At 49.6% G+C, this 14,431-nt stretch overlaps 4 protein-coding genes and 1 non-coding gene across 5 annotated transcripts; 2 read left to right on the forward strand and 3 right to left on the reverse strand.

Moving 5' to 3' along the window:
• Positions 1 to 104: 104 nt before the first annotated feature.
• On the forward strand, positions 105 to 177 carry BO83DRAFT_t102. The gene has a single exon. It is a non-coding gene; the product is annotated as a tRNA-Lys (tRNA).
• A 256-nt stretch (positions 178 to 433) lies between these two features.
• BO83DRAFT_333711 (Het-C domain-containing protein) lies at positions 434 to 3,654 on the reverse strand. The gene is made up of 4 exons (XM_025528351.1): positions 3,124 to 3,654; positions 2,921 to 3,068; positions 2,704 to 2,862; positions 434 to 2,633 (listed from the first exon to the last, which is right to left on the reverse strand). The coding sequence occupies exons 1-4, from the start codon at positions 3,218 to 3,220 to the stop codon at positions 602 to 604; spliced, it is 2,436 nt and encodes an 811-aa protein (XP_025390860.1). The 5' UTR covers positions 3,221 to 3,654; the 3' UTR covers positions 434 to 601.
• A 1,068-nt stretch (positions 3,655 to 4,722) lies between these two features.
• BO83DRAFT_376551 (phytanoyl-CoA dioxygenase family protein) lies at positions 4,723 to 6,012 on the forward strand. Its single transcript, XM_025530751.1, has one exon. The coding sequence runs from the start codon at positions 4,866 to 4,868 to the stop codon at positions 5,814 to 5,816; it is 951 nt and encodes a 316-aa protein (XP_025390861.1). The 5' UTR covers positions 4,723 to 4,865; the 3' UTR covers positions 5,817 to 6,012.
• A 63-nt stretch (positions 6,013 to 6,075) lies between these two features.
• On the reverse strand, positions 6,076 to 7,554 carry BO83DRAFT_406668 (class I SAM-dependent methyltransferase; the record flags this gene model as incomplete). Its single annotated transcript, XM_025533896.1, has 3 exons — positions 7,301 to 7,554; positions 6,365 to 7,072; positions 6,076 to 6,315 (listed from the first exon to the last, which is right to left on the reverse strand). Exons 1-3 carry the CDS (start codon positions 7,337 to 7,339, stop codon positions 6,076 to 6,078), a joined length of 987 nt encoding a protein of 328 aa, XP_025390862.1. The 5' UTR covers positions 7,340 to 7,554.
• Positions 7,555 to 9,540: 1,986 nt separating this feature from the next.
• Positions 9,541 to 13,015, reverse strand: BO83DRAFT_415480 (putative importin beta-5 subunit). The gene is made up of 3 exons (XM_025534635.1): positions 12,118 to 13,015; positions 11,534 to 12,063; positions 9,541 to 11,476 (listed from the first exon to the last, which is right to left on the reverse strand). Exons 1-3 carry the CDS (start codon positions 12,934 to 12,936, stop codon positions 9,706 to 9,708), a joined length of 3,120 nt encoding a protein of 1,039 aa, XP_025390863.1. The 5' UTR covers positions 12,937 to 13,015; the 3' UTR covers positions 9,541 to 9,705.
• Between the last annotated feature and the right edge of the window lie 1,416 nt (positions 13,016 to 14,431).

Genomic DNA, 14,431 nt, shown 5'->3' on the forward strand with positions numbered 1-14,431 from the left:
GCATGTATGGACTTCCTCCAAAGTTGAAACAACACCCCAATTCTTCCTCCCAAGCACTCCAAAGATTTATAAAGGTATTATAGAAAAGCACTATCACCGAACTAGCCCGGCTAGCTCAATCGGTAGAGCGTGAGACTCTTAATCTCAAGGCTGCGGGTTCGAGCCCCGCGTTGGGCTTTCTTTTTTTTTTTTTCTAAAACCCCCTTCTTCCCCCGCGCTTGCCCCACTAGATATTGATTGCACATGACTATTTAATTCATTACTACTATCTACTGTTAAATGAAGTGACTGCTTGTGAATGAATTGATTTTCTGTCTTCTTTAAGCGATAGTGGAGGTCTGAGTATGATTAATAGCTTAATTAACTAGTAAGGTATGTTCGTGTGTGGGAACATAGTATATAACATTTTCTTTTTAAAGTAATGAGGATTGTTCTTGCTAAAGGGACAGTTTAAGTTAATGCTATGAGTCTGCTGGTGGGTGCGTTGAGGATGCAGATGTTACATGTCTATGTCAGGAGAATGCTTTCTGCGAGAGGCATCAAGCATATCAGTCTATTGCATGCTAAAATAAAGTAGGACACTTGCTAGCGTAGCGACTCATCAATAGTTCCCCCCATAGTAGTCCTGACTATGTCCGTTCCCACGTCCATAACTGGAGTAAGAATTGTAAGACTGTTCCTCGTAACCACCAGGCAGGCCCGGAGGAGGAGGGGTGCGACCAGGTGGTGGGTAATGATGGTGGTGACTATGGTGATGCTCTCCATGGTGCCTTCGCTGACTTCCATTGTATTCATCATGGCCGCCGTAGCTGTCAAAGCCAGATGGGGGAGGAGGGGCTGGTTGGTATGATTGCTCCTGGCTGTGATGATACTGACTCTGGCTTTGACTCTGGTACTGGTGCTGATAGCTGCTGTACTCGTGATGCGAGGACTGGTGATGCGTAGTATATTGAGACTCCACACGAGATTCATACTGAGTTGGGTTCTCAGCATCTTCGCTCTCGCCTCTTGTGCCTCCACCTACCATCAGATTGGAAAAAGCGCTGTTCAATTTGTTGAGATTGGAGATCCCCGGGATGGGAAGGCTGGACAGCTTGTCCCAGGGGAGAGGAGACGAGCCTTGCTGCTGCTGAGGCGGACGCTGCTGCTGAGATCCGTGGCTGTGTCCTGCAGCACCAAATCCACCACCACCGTGTGAGTGTGAATGGCCCTCCTCGCCGGTGCTGTTCTTTCCCTGTCTTACTCCCTCAGCGCTGAGAACATCGTTCAGATCAGCACCACGGTCCGGTCTGGAGTCAACCCAGGCGTGCACGGCTTTGAACATTGTGCAGTGGGCTTCGTTGTTCATGTTGCGCAGAGCCGGGTGGTGGAACACCTGCAGACAATCCTCCAATACCTGATCATCGGAGACGTCCAGGTTCTGCCAAGCGTACAGAACCCGAGGTGCGACGTACTTAAGAATAGCGGAGGCAACATGACCGGCTGGCTCATTGAGAATGTTAGAGAAGTGGTCCTTGGAGAGTAGCGAATGGGTAGGATCCGTGCAGTTGGGGTCAGTCCACGGCTCATACTGGTGCTTCCCGGAGGCATCAATCACACCGGAAGATCCAGCTTGCAGAGACTTGGAAGCGGCGTTGATGAGGGGGCGGATAAACGGTGCCAGCAGAGACATAATGAAGACGGTCAACGTCTCAGTGATCTTCTCAACGATTGCCTCCAAACCAGGAATCTTCTCGATAATCGATGCGAGCTTGCGGACAACTTTGTCTCTGAATTCAAGAATGGGATAGATCTGGGCAATAGTCTTGCTGGGATCAAAATCCTGTAGAGCCGATCCAGACTGGGAGCTCTCTCCAGGTCTTTCATTCTCATTAGCCCTGTAAGTTGGGACCTCATCATCGAATCCTCGACTACGCGGAGCGCTGTAGTCATCCACCTCCCTAGAGACGCCGCGCGTAGTATAACCAGAACGAGCACCATAGGAGCGGTTTGCAGACTCCTGAGCTTCAGAGCGACGCTTGAGCTCCTCCGCCTCCTCCACCAGGTCCTTTGTCCCGGGAATATTGCCCAGAAGACCAGTGAAAGCACCAAGAGACCCGCCAGAGGAGTTTGCCTCGGCATCTCCGAGCGCAATGTCCATCTCGTTGACCTCCGACTGAGTAAAGTGATCGTTGGCTTCTCCCAGCACAGAGTGGAAGAAATCAACCATACCAAACGTTCCAGTCACAAGCGGAAACACATGGTGGCCGCGAATATTCATCTGGGTGTCCACACCAGTGTGAGGGAAGACATTGCGGAAACCCATCTCACGGAGCGCAAGTTCGATATAGTTGGTATGCGCTGCGAAATCTTCCAACGTATGGAGACCCTGGCCCAGGCACCGAAGCGCTTCACAGAGATCTTCCTCGTTTCCTTTCTTGCTTCCATGGGTATATGTGCGTCCGTAATGAATGCTGCGAGCCAAGCTATACTTGATGTAAGCCGCGCTGGTAGCCCATCCGCCCTCCTCGTTCGCAATGTAGTTCTTCATTCCAGTCTCGGGGTCGATATCCAGCTCGACCTGGCGGACAGGGCCCCGCAGTCGTTGATCAAACTCGCGAGCATCCTGATTATCGGCATAATCCTTGGGGTTACTGCAGGACGACATGATAAGCACACATTCAGGCAAGACACCAAACCACGAAAGATTGGAGAACGACATACTCAATATGCTCCTCAGGACGATAAACACCCAACCTCTCCGAAGTGACCTCAAACTCAGCCGTCGCATAGCCAAAGGTCATGAAGGACAGAATCCAGACCAGGATCCGGATAGTCTCAGCCGGGAGACTCTTCAGCGTACCGACGTCCATGGCCTGTGAGCTAACAGCAAAGTATCAATCAGCATGAGTTACCATACAATAGTGGCAGAGATACTCACTAATCGCGCAACCAGTTACCAAAGTACACGCGCTTGACCATCATGGAGGTCCACTTGTGGCCCTTGATGAAAGCGATGGTCTTGAGCATGTCCTCGATATCTCCATGGCGCCAGTTCTTGCCTTCAACGGCCGAAATAGAAGCGATGTCTGCGCGTGTTAGCAAATTGATGATGTATACCAAATAAAGCAGGTGAAGGCATACTTCCAGCTCCAAAAGCCCAGGCCTGGGTGGGGAGGACAACAAGCAGCAGACCCAGAACGAGCAGGGCGTGAGTACCCAGACTCATTCGCGGAGCCATAGCTGTAAGTAGCGTTCTGCGGGTGATGCAGGAGAAAGAATGAACAGGAAAGAGTCTAGAAGAATGACAGGCTGCAGAGGGGGAAGACGTGCATGCAGGAGCGAAGAAGAGGGGGTAGATAGCAAAAAGAAAAAAAGCCGAGAGTTATCTTATCTGCAGAATCAACCGACAGGAGCTAAGCTGCTGCTAGTTGGGACAAAGACAAAGCGGGCCAAATTGGGAGAAGTCCAAACGGCACAAGAGCGAGGTGTACGTAGTCCGTTAGTAGTTATTTGATGAACTTGTGTGTCATCGATCTGCAACCGGTGACCAAGCTAGAACTAGATTGATACAAAGTAGATCCAAGGAGGAGGAGGGGGGAAGGAAAGACCCTGAAAAGCCCCGCCATCGAGTCAGTAGGAGACCCCATCATTGCGATGTTGATATGATTTGGTCGCCGGTGGCTTAGAGGCTGTCAGCTCTGCCACCTTTTCAGATGACACTTGCCAGCTGAAAATTCGCATATGATAAATACAAGCGAGGTGGTTTGTTTTTCTTTTCCGTAATAATGCGGTTTCAGTGGGAGCCATGGGCGTTGTCGGTGGCTTTGCTTGGCATTACTCCATCTGACCATTGTTGATATGGTTTTCTCAACGGAGATGAGGTAGATTTTCGTATCTACATACAATAAACAACAAATACAGTAGATACTAAGAACAGCCACAACATTACTACCCCTCCCCAGCATACATGGTTTAACTCTTGAACTACGAATGTATCATTCTGCACCCTTTCATCCGCTCAGTCACCGCAGTCACCGCTAACAATCGGAACGGGACTGCCAAGTGAAGACTTTCGTCATATGGTCCTTGCTCTGTTGATCGTCATTCTCGGATGTTGGGAAAGTGGGCCCTTTTTACCAGCCACTGGATTGGTTGTCTGATTTGTTTCGGTAGGCGCTGAATGCGTAATTTTCATCAGTCATCGTGACTGAAATGTCCGGAGAGCAATCAATGAAAGCCAATCATTGTGTATGACAATGATTTACTGTTTAATTTAAACAACAAAATATACTTGTATATACGACTTTGTATGTTAACTAGATACTAACCACTAGTCAATCACACAATGTAACCATGGAATGAAAGGTCAGTGCAGCTTACTGTCGCTAAATCTTCCCCCCCGCCCTGATGACTGATCGATCAGGGACTAATTTGTGCCCGCCGCGGGGTAATCAATCAATCAGCGCCGGACTTGAGCCCATTACTCAGACTTACCCCAATAACACTAGTTACAAAGTACTAGTTAACAGTGGTGAACTGAACTCTTCCAATGCTTATCAGACCACAAAATTGAATAAGTGGAAGGGTAACATGTGGCTGATAGACAAGGTAGCATCGCGTATACCACATTGTTGTGTAATGGGAACAACATCCCCCATATACCAGTCAACCTTCGAATAATAAAGACACCTTATATATACCATTGTCCCAATCCCAATTCCATTATCTTTTGTAGTCCAATTCCAGTGGAATAATCTCTTCTTCCCCGCCTATCTTATCTCCCCGCCATCATCCCGACTTAACCACCACCACTTCTCACTTCCACCTCAACAACCACTACCCCCAATCCAACCTCACTCCCTCAACACCAAAAGAAAGCTACAATGACCGCAACCCCCCACCTCACAGCCCTCCAACGCGACGGCTTCGTAGTAATCCCCTCGCTACTCACCCCCGACGAAATCGCCCACTACCGCACCACAGCCACGCATGCGACCACTCTCACGCGGACCGGAAAATGGCCACATTTCCGCACAGTACCGAAGCAATTCCCACCATGGCCGACGACCCCTCCTCCCGCCTCCGAAGGCGGAATCTGGGGTGTGCAGCACCTCATGCACCCGGAGATGCCAGGACGGAGTGAATTCGCCAAATTCTATTTCTCCGAGAAGGTGCTTGCCGTGGCGGAGGAACTACTGGGGTTGACATCAACCACCAACACCAACGGCAATACCAATGGCGATACCCCCGAACCATTGGTAATGGAGCTCTTCAACCTCCTCGTCGCGCCGGAGACCAAAGACTTTGAGCTGCGCTGGCACCGCGACGATATCCCCGAGACGGCAACGCCTGAGGAAGAATTGAAAATGCTGCAGGATAAGAGTCCGAATGGGAAGCAGTCGCATGCGCAGTATAATCTGGCGTTGTGTGAGGATTCGTCCTTGATTGTGATTCCGGGGTCGCATAGACGGGTGCGCACGGAAGTGGAGCGCAATGCGGCGCCGTATGAGCCGGAGTTGCCTGGGCAGTTGGTTGTCCAGTTGAAGCCCGGGGATGCGGTGTTTTACGATAGTAATATTTTGCATCGCGGGGTGTATAAGGGTAAGGAGGAGGGTGGGGAGGAGACCAGGCTTACGTTGCATGGGAGTTTGGGGCTGAATGCTCCGTCTGAAGATAAGAAGGTGAGGGCTACGGCGGTGTTGCAGCATGGAGTTGGAGCTTGGGTGCATCGCGAGGATGCGGCTTTTGGGATTGGGGAGAGGGCGGAGAAGATGCGGGCCAATTTGGTGGCGATGGGGAGTGGGGAGGGGGTTGGGTATTCTTTGCAGGGCTGATAGGGGTGCATTGAAGATGGTGTTTTGCTAATAAGGAGGAAAGATGTGGAATTAAGGACATTGTGTCCCACCGAAACTTCTATTCATTAAGCATGCATATGCATCGAGCTCGAATACCAAGAACATTCATATATATGCCCAGAGAGAGGGTATCGTCATAAAGAAGAATAATATACCCGCTGCTATTTTGACGCCAAGAATGAAAAGAGCATAGGCATAAAGCATGTCACGGCCGTCACATAGTCGAATCGTATCGTCATTATCCGTCTAATGGTCGCTGTCCATACACATAATGGAAGAGAATGTAGATATGATAGGTGGAACTTGCAAGCTCCGCATGCACCTTCTTCACGAAGGCTTGGGCTTCCTCATAGGTGTATCCCAGAACACGAGTCCAGAGAGCTAGCGAATATGGCTCGACCGAGTCATATAGAAGCAGTTTCCCCACTCGTCCGATCTCCTTCAGACGAGGGGACTTTGGCCACGTGCCTACAGGACACTACTTCAATTAGCTAAATTCAACCCCGAAACGAACTGTACAGACTGACCTTGTAAATATCGTCCACAACATTCACGAAACCAGCGCGTTGCATGTAGCCTTTCACTTCAGGAGCAATGTTCATGCGCCTCCCGAATTTCGTACTTGACTCTTCCAGCTTCTGCTGCAGCTCCTTTACCATAACAGCATCTTTGCAGGTGCCGTCGTCGGAATGTATCCAGGTCTCGGATTCTTGGATTTCGACCCAGCCGCCGGGCTTCACATTCTCGTAAGCCTGACGAAGGAGCTGGCCCCAGTCGGCGATACTGCCACCCAAGCTGCGAGCATGGATATAGTCGAAGGGTTCATTACCGATGTAGGCCCAATCACTTTCCGCGTCGTCAACGAGAAAGCTGCAGTTTGGCGGTGCCCACTTGGGCTGGATTGGACTAAGGTCGGTGCCCACAATCTCCGCATTGGGAAAGTCTTCGGCCATTTCCAGCGCCCAGATGCCTGTCCCTGTGCCGATATCCAAGATGCGCTGGGGATCGCCTATCGGGGCGCGATATAAATCGCCTCCCAAGAGGAGCTTGAAGGCATGATGCATAAATGTGAGGCGATCCTGCTCTTCTTCGTCGTTGGGCATGGGATATTGCCCATAGCGGTAGGCGTGATAGCGGCGGCCATTTTCGTAACAGTAATCTCGTACGGATGACTTTATTGAAATATTGGATTCGATGATGGATTGCTCATCTATGAGGGAGTCTTCGTCGCTTGTCTGTAGGAGTCAGTTTAATGGTCGTATTTAAGCATAGAACACTGAGGTGAGAGCTCCTTGGTAATTGCAATACAATCAAACCACAATTCCGCAATCATCGCGTCAAATTGATCGATGTCTCTCAGACGAAGCGCTGAGTGGCTGCATAAACAACCGGAGATGCACGCAAAAAAAACAGAAAACACATAGATTGAAGTATAATTGTCGGAAAGATGGTGGATGTCTTACATCTACCTGAATGTGTTCCTCCGAATCTGGCTGTGGCATGTTTGAAATGACGGGCGGAGACAATGCGGGAGGAGGGAGGGGGAGGGAGAGACGAATAAGTGGGATCTTCAAAAGATGGCACCCGCAGGTGTGAGCTTACAATGGGAAACTTGGATATGTAGCGAAAGAGAAGAAGTTGTAATTAAGTAGACAAATAAATAAGTGACGGAGCACAAGAAGTGAGAAAGAAGTAAAGCAGAGGTAGAGCAAGAGCAGAACAGAACAGCAATTAACTCCACTAAAGAGAGAGAGAAAGAGAGCTTTGGGAAATGGCTAATTGACTAGTCAACTACTACTACAAGATAGGATAACTAAACTTCCAGGTAAGATACGGGTAACTGCGGCACGGACAGGGGGAGGCGGTCCCGGGGAACAGGCCCTCGGGTCGGTGAGCACACAATATTGAAGGTAAGTAAGTACGTAGTAGCTGAAGGCTTACTAGCTTGGTGCCAGGGCTCTGGGTCGGGGTTGACGCCCGGTATTGCTTGGTATCGTCATGTCAGTTTTTCAATTTCCGTCTTGTTGGTAAACCACCCACTCCTTCTTTCAATTGGTCGGGTCATTTCCGGACAGGCCATCCATCATATTGACAGTAACCATGGAAAATGAATCAACTTTCCTACTAAAAATGTATCTATTTTCAACTACTAACTCTCTTTCTCACGCAATTAGCCCATCCACACAAGCATAGTTAGATGCTTTCCACAGATTGGTCCAGACAGCCCGCAGTTGCTACTTACTAGCGTGTGCCCTAAAAGAATTTGGAATTGATTCTCTCCCTATCCCCTCACTCTGGTTTAACGCTAGTTGGGATCTCAGCTGCGTAATTTATGTAACCTCAGACAATTTCTCTCCGCACGCTTGGGCTGTGGCTGTTGCTACTACTTTGTAGCTAACTTTACCATAGAAAAAGACAAACAACTTTCAAATAATATGTAAAATAGAGAATGCCAAACACCCCTCCATACTATATTTACATCATTGATAAGATAAAATTCGAATAGTAAAAACACCTAAGATCCTGACTTCTATACCTGTAGAAAAAGACAGACAGTAAGGTTGTCCAGCCAAGCGCCCCCCAGCCCAGGCCAGCCCCGCTCCCCCGTGACGGCTGGTCCCGTTTCGGGATCCCAATCACGCCAGTTGATCAGCCACTTCATCGCATGCAGCTACTACTTACTATCTATCTATCTAGACTAGGTAGATAGATGAACCAACTAAGTGCTGATGCTCTAGGTCGGGTCTTTTCATCCTACATACTACTTACCTACCTACCTAGTCACGATGGGTATCTCCACTAACGATAGTTTGCGCGAAAATGGTATGATTAATATAATATAAGTTACCTAACAGTGAACTAAGCGAGAAGATGTCAGAAGCAGATGTGGACACCGAACCTACCTACTTACACTTCTTTACCAGACTGGTAAGTCCAAGGACCAAATAGCCGAGGACAGAGACACACAAACCCAAATACTTACTACCTACTATGCGATGATTGTGAAACATACACAAATCCAATACTACCTACCAGATAGTCCTTATCTAACTCAACAGTAAAAATCCCCTCCTGCGGTGAAGCCTCTTGCAAGTCTCGACCCACAATAAAAAAAAAACTGACAATGTGCCCGCCACTCCCTTAGTTCAACACTTCTATCTACCAATAACTGGTCCATGAACAATTAATCAATCTTCTCAAGTAATGTGATATGTGATAGGTACGTACTCGGGGAGGGCACGTAATCAATCACAGACCTAACTAAATGCAACGTCTATATCGACTTTTTATGGGGCAACAGACGTCTGGATCACTGGGTGGGCTATCTAGTACTTAGTTTAGTGTGTGCACTAGGGATATTTCTTCCTGCAGGAAGCATCATCGTTCGACCACAACACCCACCCCTCCCCCTCGGGCCCCCTCAAGACCAAGCCCGAAGGAGTAAATGCATGACCATCGGGATGATCCGGACCACCCAGCTACGTGTTGGTTTGTTGTCAGCTGCAGGTGTCTAGCTAACTTACTAGCTGACCAGATTAACTGTCAGGTGAAACGCTATAGGAAAGGTGCATGGCGCCGTTGACGTTTCTTGGGTCGAGTCGGACTGTTTTGAGTACTACTACTAGATGTGGATTTACATAATTGCTGGATCAAAGCGTGCTGTCTTATCGGCACGGGCAGGATTGATTGCGATCATTGATGTACCGCTTGTTCATACAATCATTAGATGTACCTATGTATGCATTTGACAGGTTTCATATGTGATTCTCAGTATCGGCTGAGGGGGGCATAAACAGAACATGAAAGAAAGAAAAGATAGTGTTTGTCCATAAGGTGGTATCAACCTGTCGACGGCTGCCAAGTTGGATCAGTTCAAACTTTGCAGCTTCTCCTGCTCGGCCGGAGTCAAGGCTGCATAGAGCTGCTGAAACTCAGGCTTGGTGGCTGCTTCACGGAAAAAGTTCAACAGGAAGGCCTGCGTATCGTCGTCGCGTCTGCGTACCCCGAACACACTTTCCGATCCGCCCTCGCCGAATGCCATCAGCTCTTGCTTGGTGACACCCAGATTCAGGTCAAGGGTGTTGCCGGGCATATCTTCCCATTCGTCGTCATCATCGCTACCCTCTTCCTCCAGAGCAGCCGCCGTGGCCGCATCGATTTCCTTGTTGCCGGATGCAGCAGCCAGCTCCTCAACAAGGACCTTGATAATCTTCAAGGGAGCCGTCACTGTAGTGTACCGGTCAGGGTTGTTGCGTGTCTGGGATCGCGTCTTGATACGGCCAGTGTCCTGGATAATGAGATCACCCTTGACCTGCACCTCGGACAAGCGAGGGTCTCCCAGACCGTACAGCGTTGCCAGTGCAATGATGTTCTGTTTGATTTCATCATAACCAGCAAAGTTGACCGAGTTCTCGAGCCACTTGCTCAATACTATGGGAAGTCCACTCTGGCCGCCGATATCGACTTGCGCAAGGAAATCCACAACCTCGCGTGCGCTGATCAGAGTGAGACGTGCGAAGACAAGGATCAAACTCTGGATAAACTGAGCCTGCTCCGCAGTAGCCAGTCGTTGGGCCACAGCACGGAGAAGCTGCGGTAGATAAGGACCGAGACGTTCGGAGCCTGCCTTTTCCACCAACTCCGCAGCCAATTGTCCAACCTCTGTCGCCGCATTGTCATCAACCGACGGTCCGAGCAAGCGGTCAATAATGATCAAGGCAACTTCAGTGGCTTCTTTACCGCTCTGCGGGTCTCTCCAGGCGACAAACTGGTTGAAGTCATGAGAGAGCATATGGCGGACGGCTTCTGTAGCAGGACGGATCAGCTCCGCGTCGGACGAATCGAGCAGCAGGCGGTTCAACTTCGGCATGACCGTCTCCACGAAGCCGGCTGGCAAAGGCTCCAATGCTCCTTCAGCAAGAGCACGGATCAGGTCCGCAGCGAAATTAGTCAAAGCATTTTCCTGGGTGAGGTTGCCGACGTCGATGGCCCCGGTTAGGGAAGGAAGAACCTTCTCGCATAGTCGAACGAAAGCCTCTTCCCCGTTCTCGGCGACAGCTTCAACTATGTCCTCGAATGCTTCCGTGACGATCATCGTCAACTGGAAATTGGTGGCTCCGCTGCTGGCAACACTGAACAGTAGATCAATGGCGGTCGACGACAGAACGACAGTCGGGTGGACCATGATGGTATCACGGAGCGTTTCAGCAATGGTAACCTTCAGGTCTTCACCCTCTGACTGGTCAGAAAGGTCATGTGCGGAAACGAACTGCGACAGAGCTGAAACAATGGCAACTTGGAGAGGGACCGTAGCACTGGAAGGAAGCGAGGGCATAAGATCCTGCAGTGCTCGAATACAAGCGACCCTGACCACTTCAGATTCATCTTCGGTGATTGCTTTGATGGTAGCCTCGAGGTAAGATGCAGCCGTCTGCTGGAAGGAGTCGTCGGCGACCTGGCACAGGACTCCGGCAATGAGGTAGCCCCGCGCTCTCAACAGATCTTCTGGTTGCTGGATGGCATACTGAATGAAGTTACTGATTCCATTAGCCGAGCCAGCAGGTATACCTTGCGAAACTTCGTTAAAGTCCCGGAGGAGCTGATTGAGAATGTAGAGGGCAGATTCTTTCAATTTCCACCTTCACGGAGCGGTTAGTCTTCTTCGTTTGAAGCGCCAGGAAGGGAACTCAACTTACGTAGAGGACGCATCGGAGAACACAGTGTTCAGGTATGCGTGTAGTCCCTCAACTGTCATGCTCTTGAGCCATTCGCCAAGCTTGATCACCAGATCTCCACTGCAAGTACGGGGCGTGTAGTTGGCAGTAACCGATGTCTCCTCCGAAAGGAACAGAGATACATCGATATCCCATAGGCCTTCCTCCTCTGATGTGATTTGAGCATAAGAGGCAACCAGCTTCATGATTTCGGGAAGCCAACTTGTTGTTGCCGCCGACTGCCCAGCATTCTGTAGCTGCTGCTGAAGCTCGGCCTTGACCGGCGGTGCCTTCAGGAGCGTCTGAATCAGATCGAGTTCCTCCAGAACCAAGAAGTCCAAAGTATACGGGAGCCCGTCGACATCCTCCATACGGCCCTGTCTCTCATCTTCGATGTAAAACTCATGATAAGCAGACTGTATATTGGACAGCTCAGTCCAGATAGTGGAAAAGTATACCGGGCTTTGAGCTGTCAAGAGACCCGGGAAGACCATGCGAATTTTCATCAAGGTCTGAAAGATCAGCGATTAGCGTGAATCAGCAAAGGGGGCAGAATGGCTATATACCTTGACCACTTGCAATTTCAGACCAATGACACCTCTCCACTTGGAGGGCACCTCAGCGTCTTTAGACTCTTCCTGCGCACTAGGAGCTTGTGGTAGGGGTGCCTTCAGGGTAGAGAGAAAGAATGGAGACCAGCCACCAAGTACTTCGTCCATGAATTGTTTGACAGCCGCCTTGTGTTGCTCGAGGACCATCTCCAAAGTGTCAAAGCAGGCCCGAAAAACTGCGACAGCCAAGGCTCTCAACATCGGCTTTCTCGACTCATTGGTAGCGACATTGAAGAGGCTAGTGACAAGATCCCGTGCAACATTGAAGAACTGCTCCTCACTGAACCCAGTGTCCACCAAATCCAACAGGACCTTCAGTGCACCGTGAAGCGCACTGGCGGTGCTGTTCCCATCGTTTATAATGTGAAGCAGCGAAGGCAGAAGTTCTGGCCACTGCTCGGGAAAGTCGGCGCTGGCGATCTTGCTCACGGCATAACTGGCAGACGACTTGACCTTGCGCTCGGGAGTTTCGGTTATGGTAGCTAAGTCCAGCAACGCCCGTCGAAGCTGAGCCTTGTTTGCATCGCTGACCAGGACCTGGCCTTTAAATTCATCGAGAACTGGGGACCAGGATGCGGCAATGAAGGTCCGAAGAACAGAAAGGGCAGACTGGCGGAGATTGGTGGGAACGGAATCGTGAGAGGCTATGGCCGCAAGTGATAGGGGGAAAGTCTCGTTGGGATAAAGGCGTAGAAGCTGGAGCTCAGCGGACTTTCTAGTATCGGAGACCGGCGACTGAGTGTCTGCCAGCAATGTCAGGAGCTCTTGCTCCATGTTGATAAGGAAACGTAGGGTGAGGAGACGGAAGAGGGTCGATAGGAGTATAGTCAAGAGTTGTCAAACAAGGGGCCGGATCTGGATTCAAGCCCAATCTTTGAAATCCTGGCGTTTCAGATCACAACAGATGGCTCCGTCAAACCACGCTATCGGGAACAGGAGGATTCAGGTAGATGGCTCAAATCAATATCAATCGCGAAATGTCGCGTCGTGGAGGGGCAGAAGACGCTGCGGGAAAGGGAGGCGGTGAGGGGTAGAATTTCCCCCAAATTAATTTCCAGTTTGGTTTGGTTTGGGTAGTCCGGCGGGCAACTGAGACAACAACTTACTATAGGTGAGTAGGTAAATTATTAGCGTTTGCTGTCAACCAGACTACGAGCTTTCCCTCATCCTTGTCCAGCTATGGTTATAGTGTGCTGTACTGCGTTTAAATTGTATATTATCAGCACCGTCTATCTTTCAGCCAGCCTTACTTATTATAGACAGCATGTCCCAGGTCAATGGCGGCCAAGCTCTACCGCATATCTTCCCTTATTTCTGGATGCCAGCAATAGAAGAAAGGCATAACTCTTGAACTGCAAGACATGGGAGAGTAATTTATACTACTAGAAGTCTTCAGTATCCCTGTGTCCTGTTTTCCGACTCACGTCACTGATCATCGGAGAATAAATAGCCTAAAGCCTACAAGCAACGTCTGAGCATCACGTCCCATCGTCTCTGTACTTTCCACAAACTATCCGGGCCTGAACTTCAGGGCACCCAGGGATGATAATACGGTCTTCCTTACAGAACACATGAGAAACCAATGTATTGCAATACAGTTTGACTGAAGTTTGTTATGCGCGTACGCAGACAAGCCGAACAAAGATTTAGACATTCCCAAGCAGCCACATTCAATAGTCTGACAGCCCCCGGTCTCAAACGATAGATGGATTTTGGATAACCTCCGAGACCGGCGACTTGGTCGAACAAAGTACATGCGATGGCGGGTGTCTTGCTGGCTCCTACGTTATCCGGTAGAGACTTCCAAGAGGAAGATACAGCCAATACAAAGGTCCGCCTGATTAGCCGCCCAATTAAGGAGGAGGAAAAGTAGGTGCTGTGTCCACTGAAGTCATGAGCGATCAATGGCAGGTAATCGGATCTTAGTGGTCAATACAGGGTGGGTAGATCTGGCTCGCACGTTATTAGCAAATTTGCTCCGTTATTATGCCCAATCCATGATACCACTTTAGGTTGTAAATGGTGGCCAGGGATTGGGAATGATGACAGTGAAGTCTAGCGGTGCGAGCCTTTTAAACTAAGAACTAGCAATACCTAGCTAGTTATGTGAAGGAGCCAGACTGAATCAGAGGCGGCATGTTTGTCTCAGTTGCTGATCTGCCTAGGTCGAAGTTTTCTGTGGAGAAGATCTGGCTTCAATCCAATCATAGAAAGAGGAAAGAAAATCCCTTGGATCGTTGTAAATCCATTCTGGAGCCACTTTTGGAGA

The sequence above is a fragment of the Aspergillus eucalypticola genome (genome assembly GCF_003184535.1).
Source record: "Aspergillus eucalypticola CBS 122712 chromosome Unknown BO83scaffold_6, whole genome shotgun sequence".
Lineage (NCBI taxonomy): Eukaryota > Fungi > Ascomycota > Eurotiomycetes > Eurotiales > Aspergillaceae > Aspergillus > Aspergillus eucalypticola.

Coding starts and splice junctions, on each gene's coding strand:
- BO83DRAFT_333711 (XM_025528351.1), bottom strand. CDS start 3,220: ATGGCTCCGCGAATGAGTCTGGGTACTCACGCCCTGCTCGTTCTGGGT. Junction 3,069..3,123: donor CTGGGCTTTTGGAGCTGGAA/GTATGCCTTCAC, acceptor TAACACGCGCAG/ACATCGCTTCTATTTCGGCC. Junction 2,863..2,920: donor GGTAACTGGTTGCGCGATTA/GTGAGTATCTCT, acceptor CTTTGCTGTTAG/CTCACAGGCCATGGACGTCG.
- BO83DRAFT_376551 (XM_025530751.1), top strand. CDS start 4,866: ATGACCGCAACCCCCCACCTCACAGCCCTCCAACGCGACGGCTTCGTA.
- BO83DRAFT_415480 (XM_025534635.1), bottom strand. CDS start 12,936: ATGGAGCAAGAGCTCCTGACATTGCTGGCAGACACTCAGTCGCCGGTC. Junction 12,064..12,117: donor TGAAATTGCAAGTGGTCAAG/GTATATAGCCAT, acceptor CTGATCTTTCAG/ACCTTGATGAAAATTCGCAT. Junction 11,477..11,533: donor TTCTCCGATGCGTCCTCTAC/GTAAGTTGAGTT, acceptor CGCTCCGTGAAG/GTGGAAATTGAAAGAATCTG.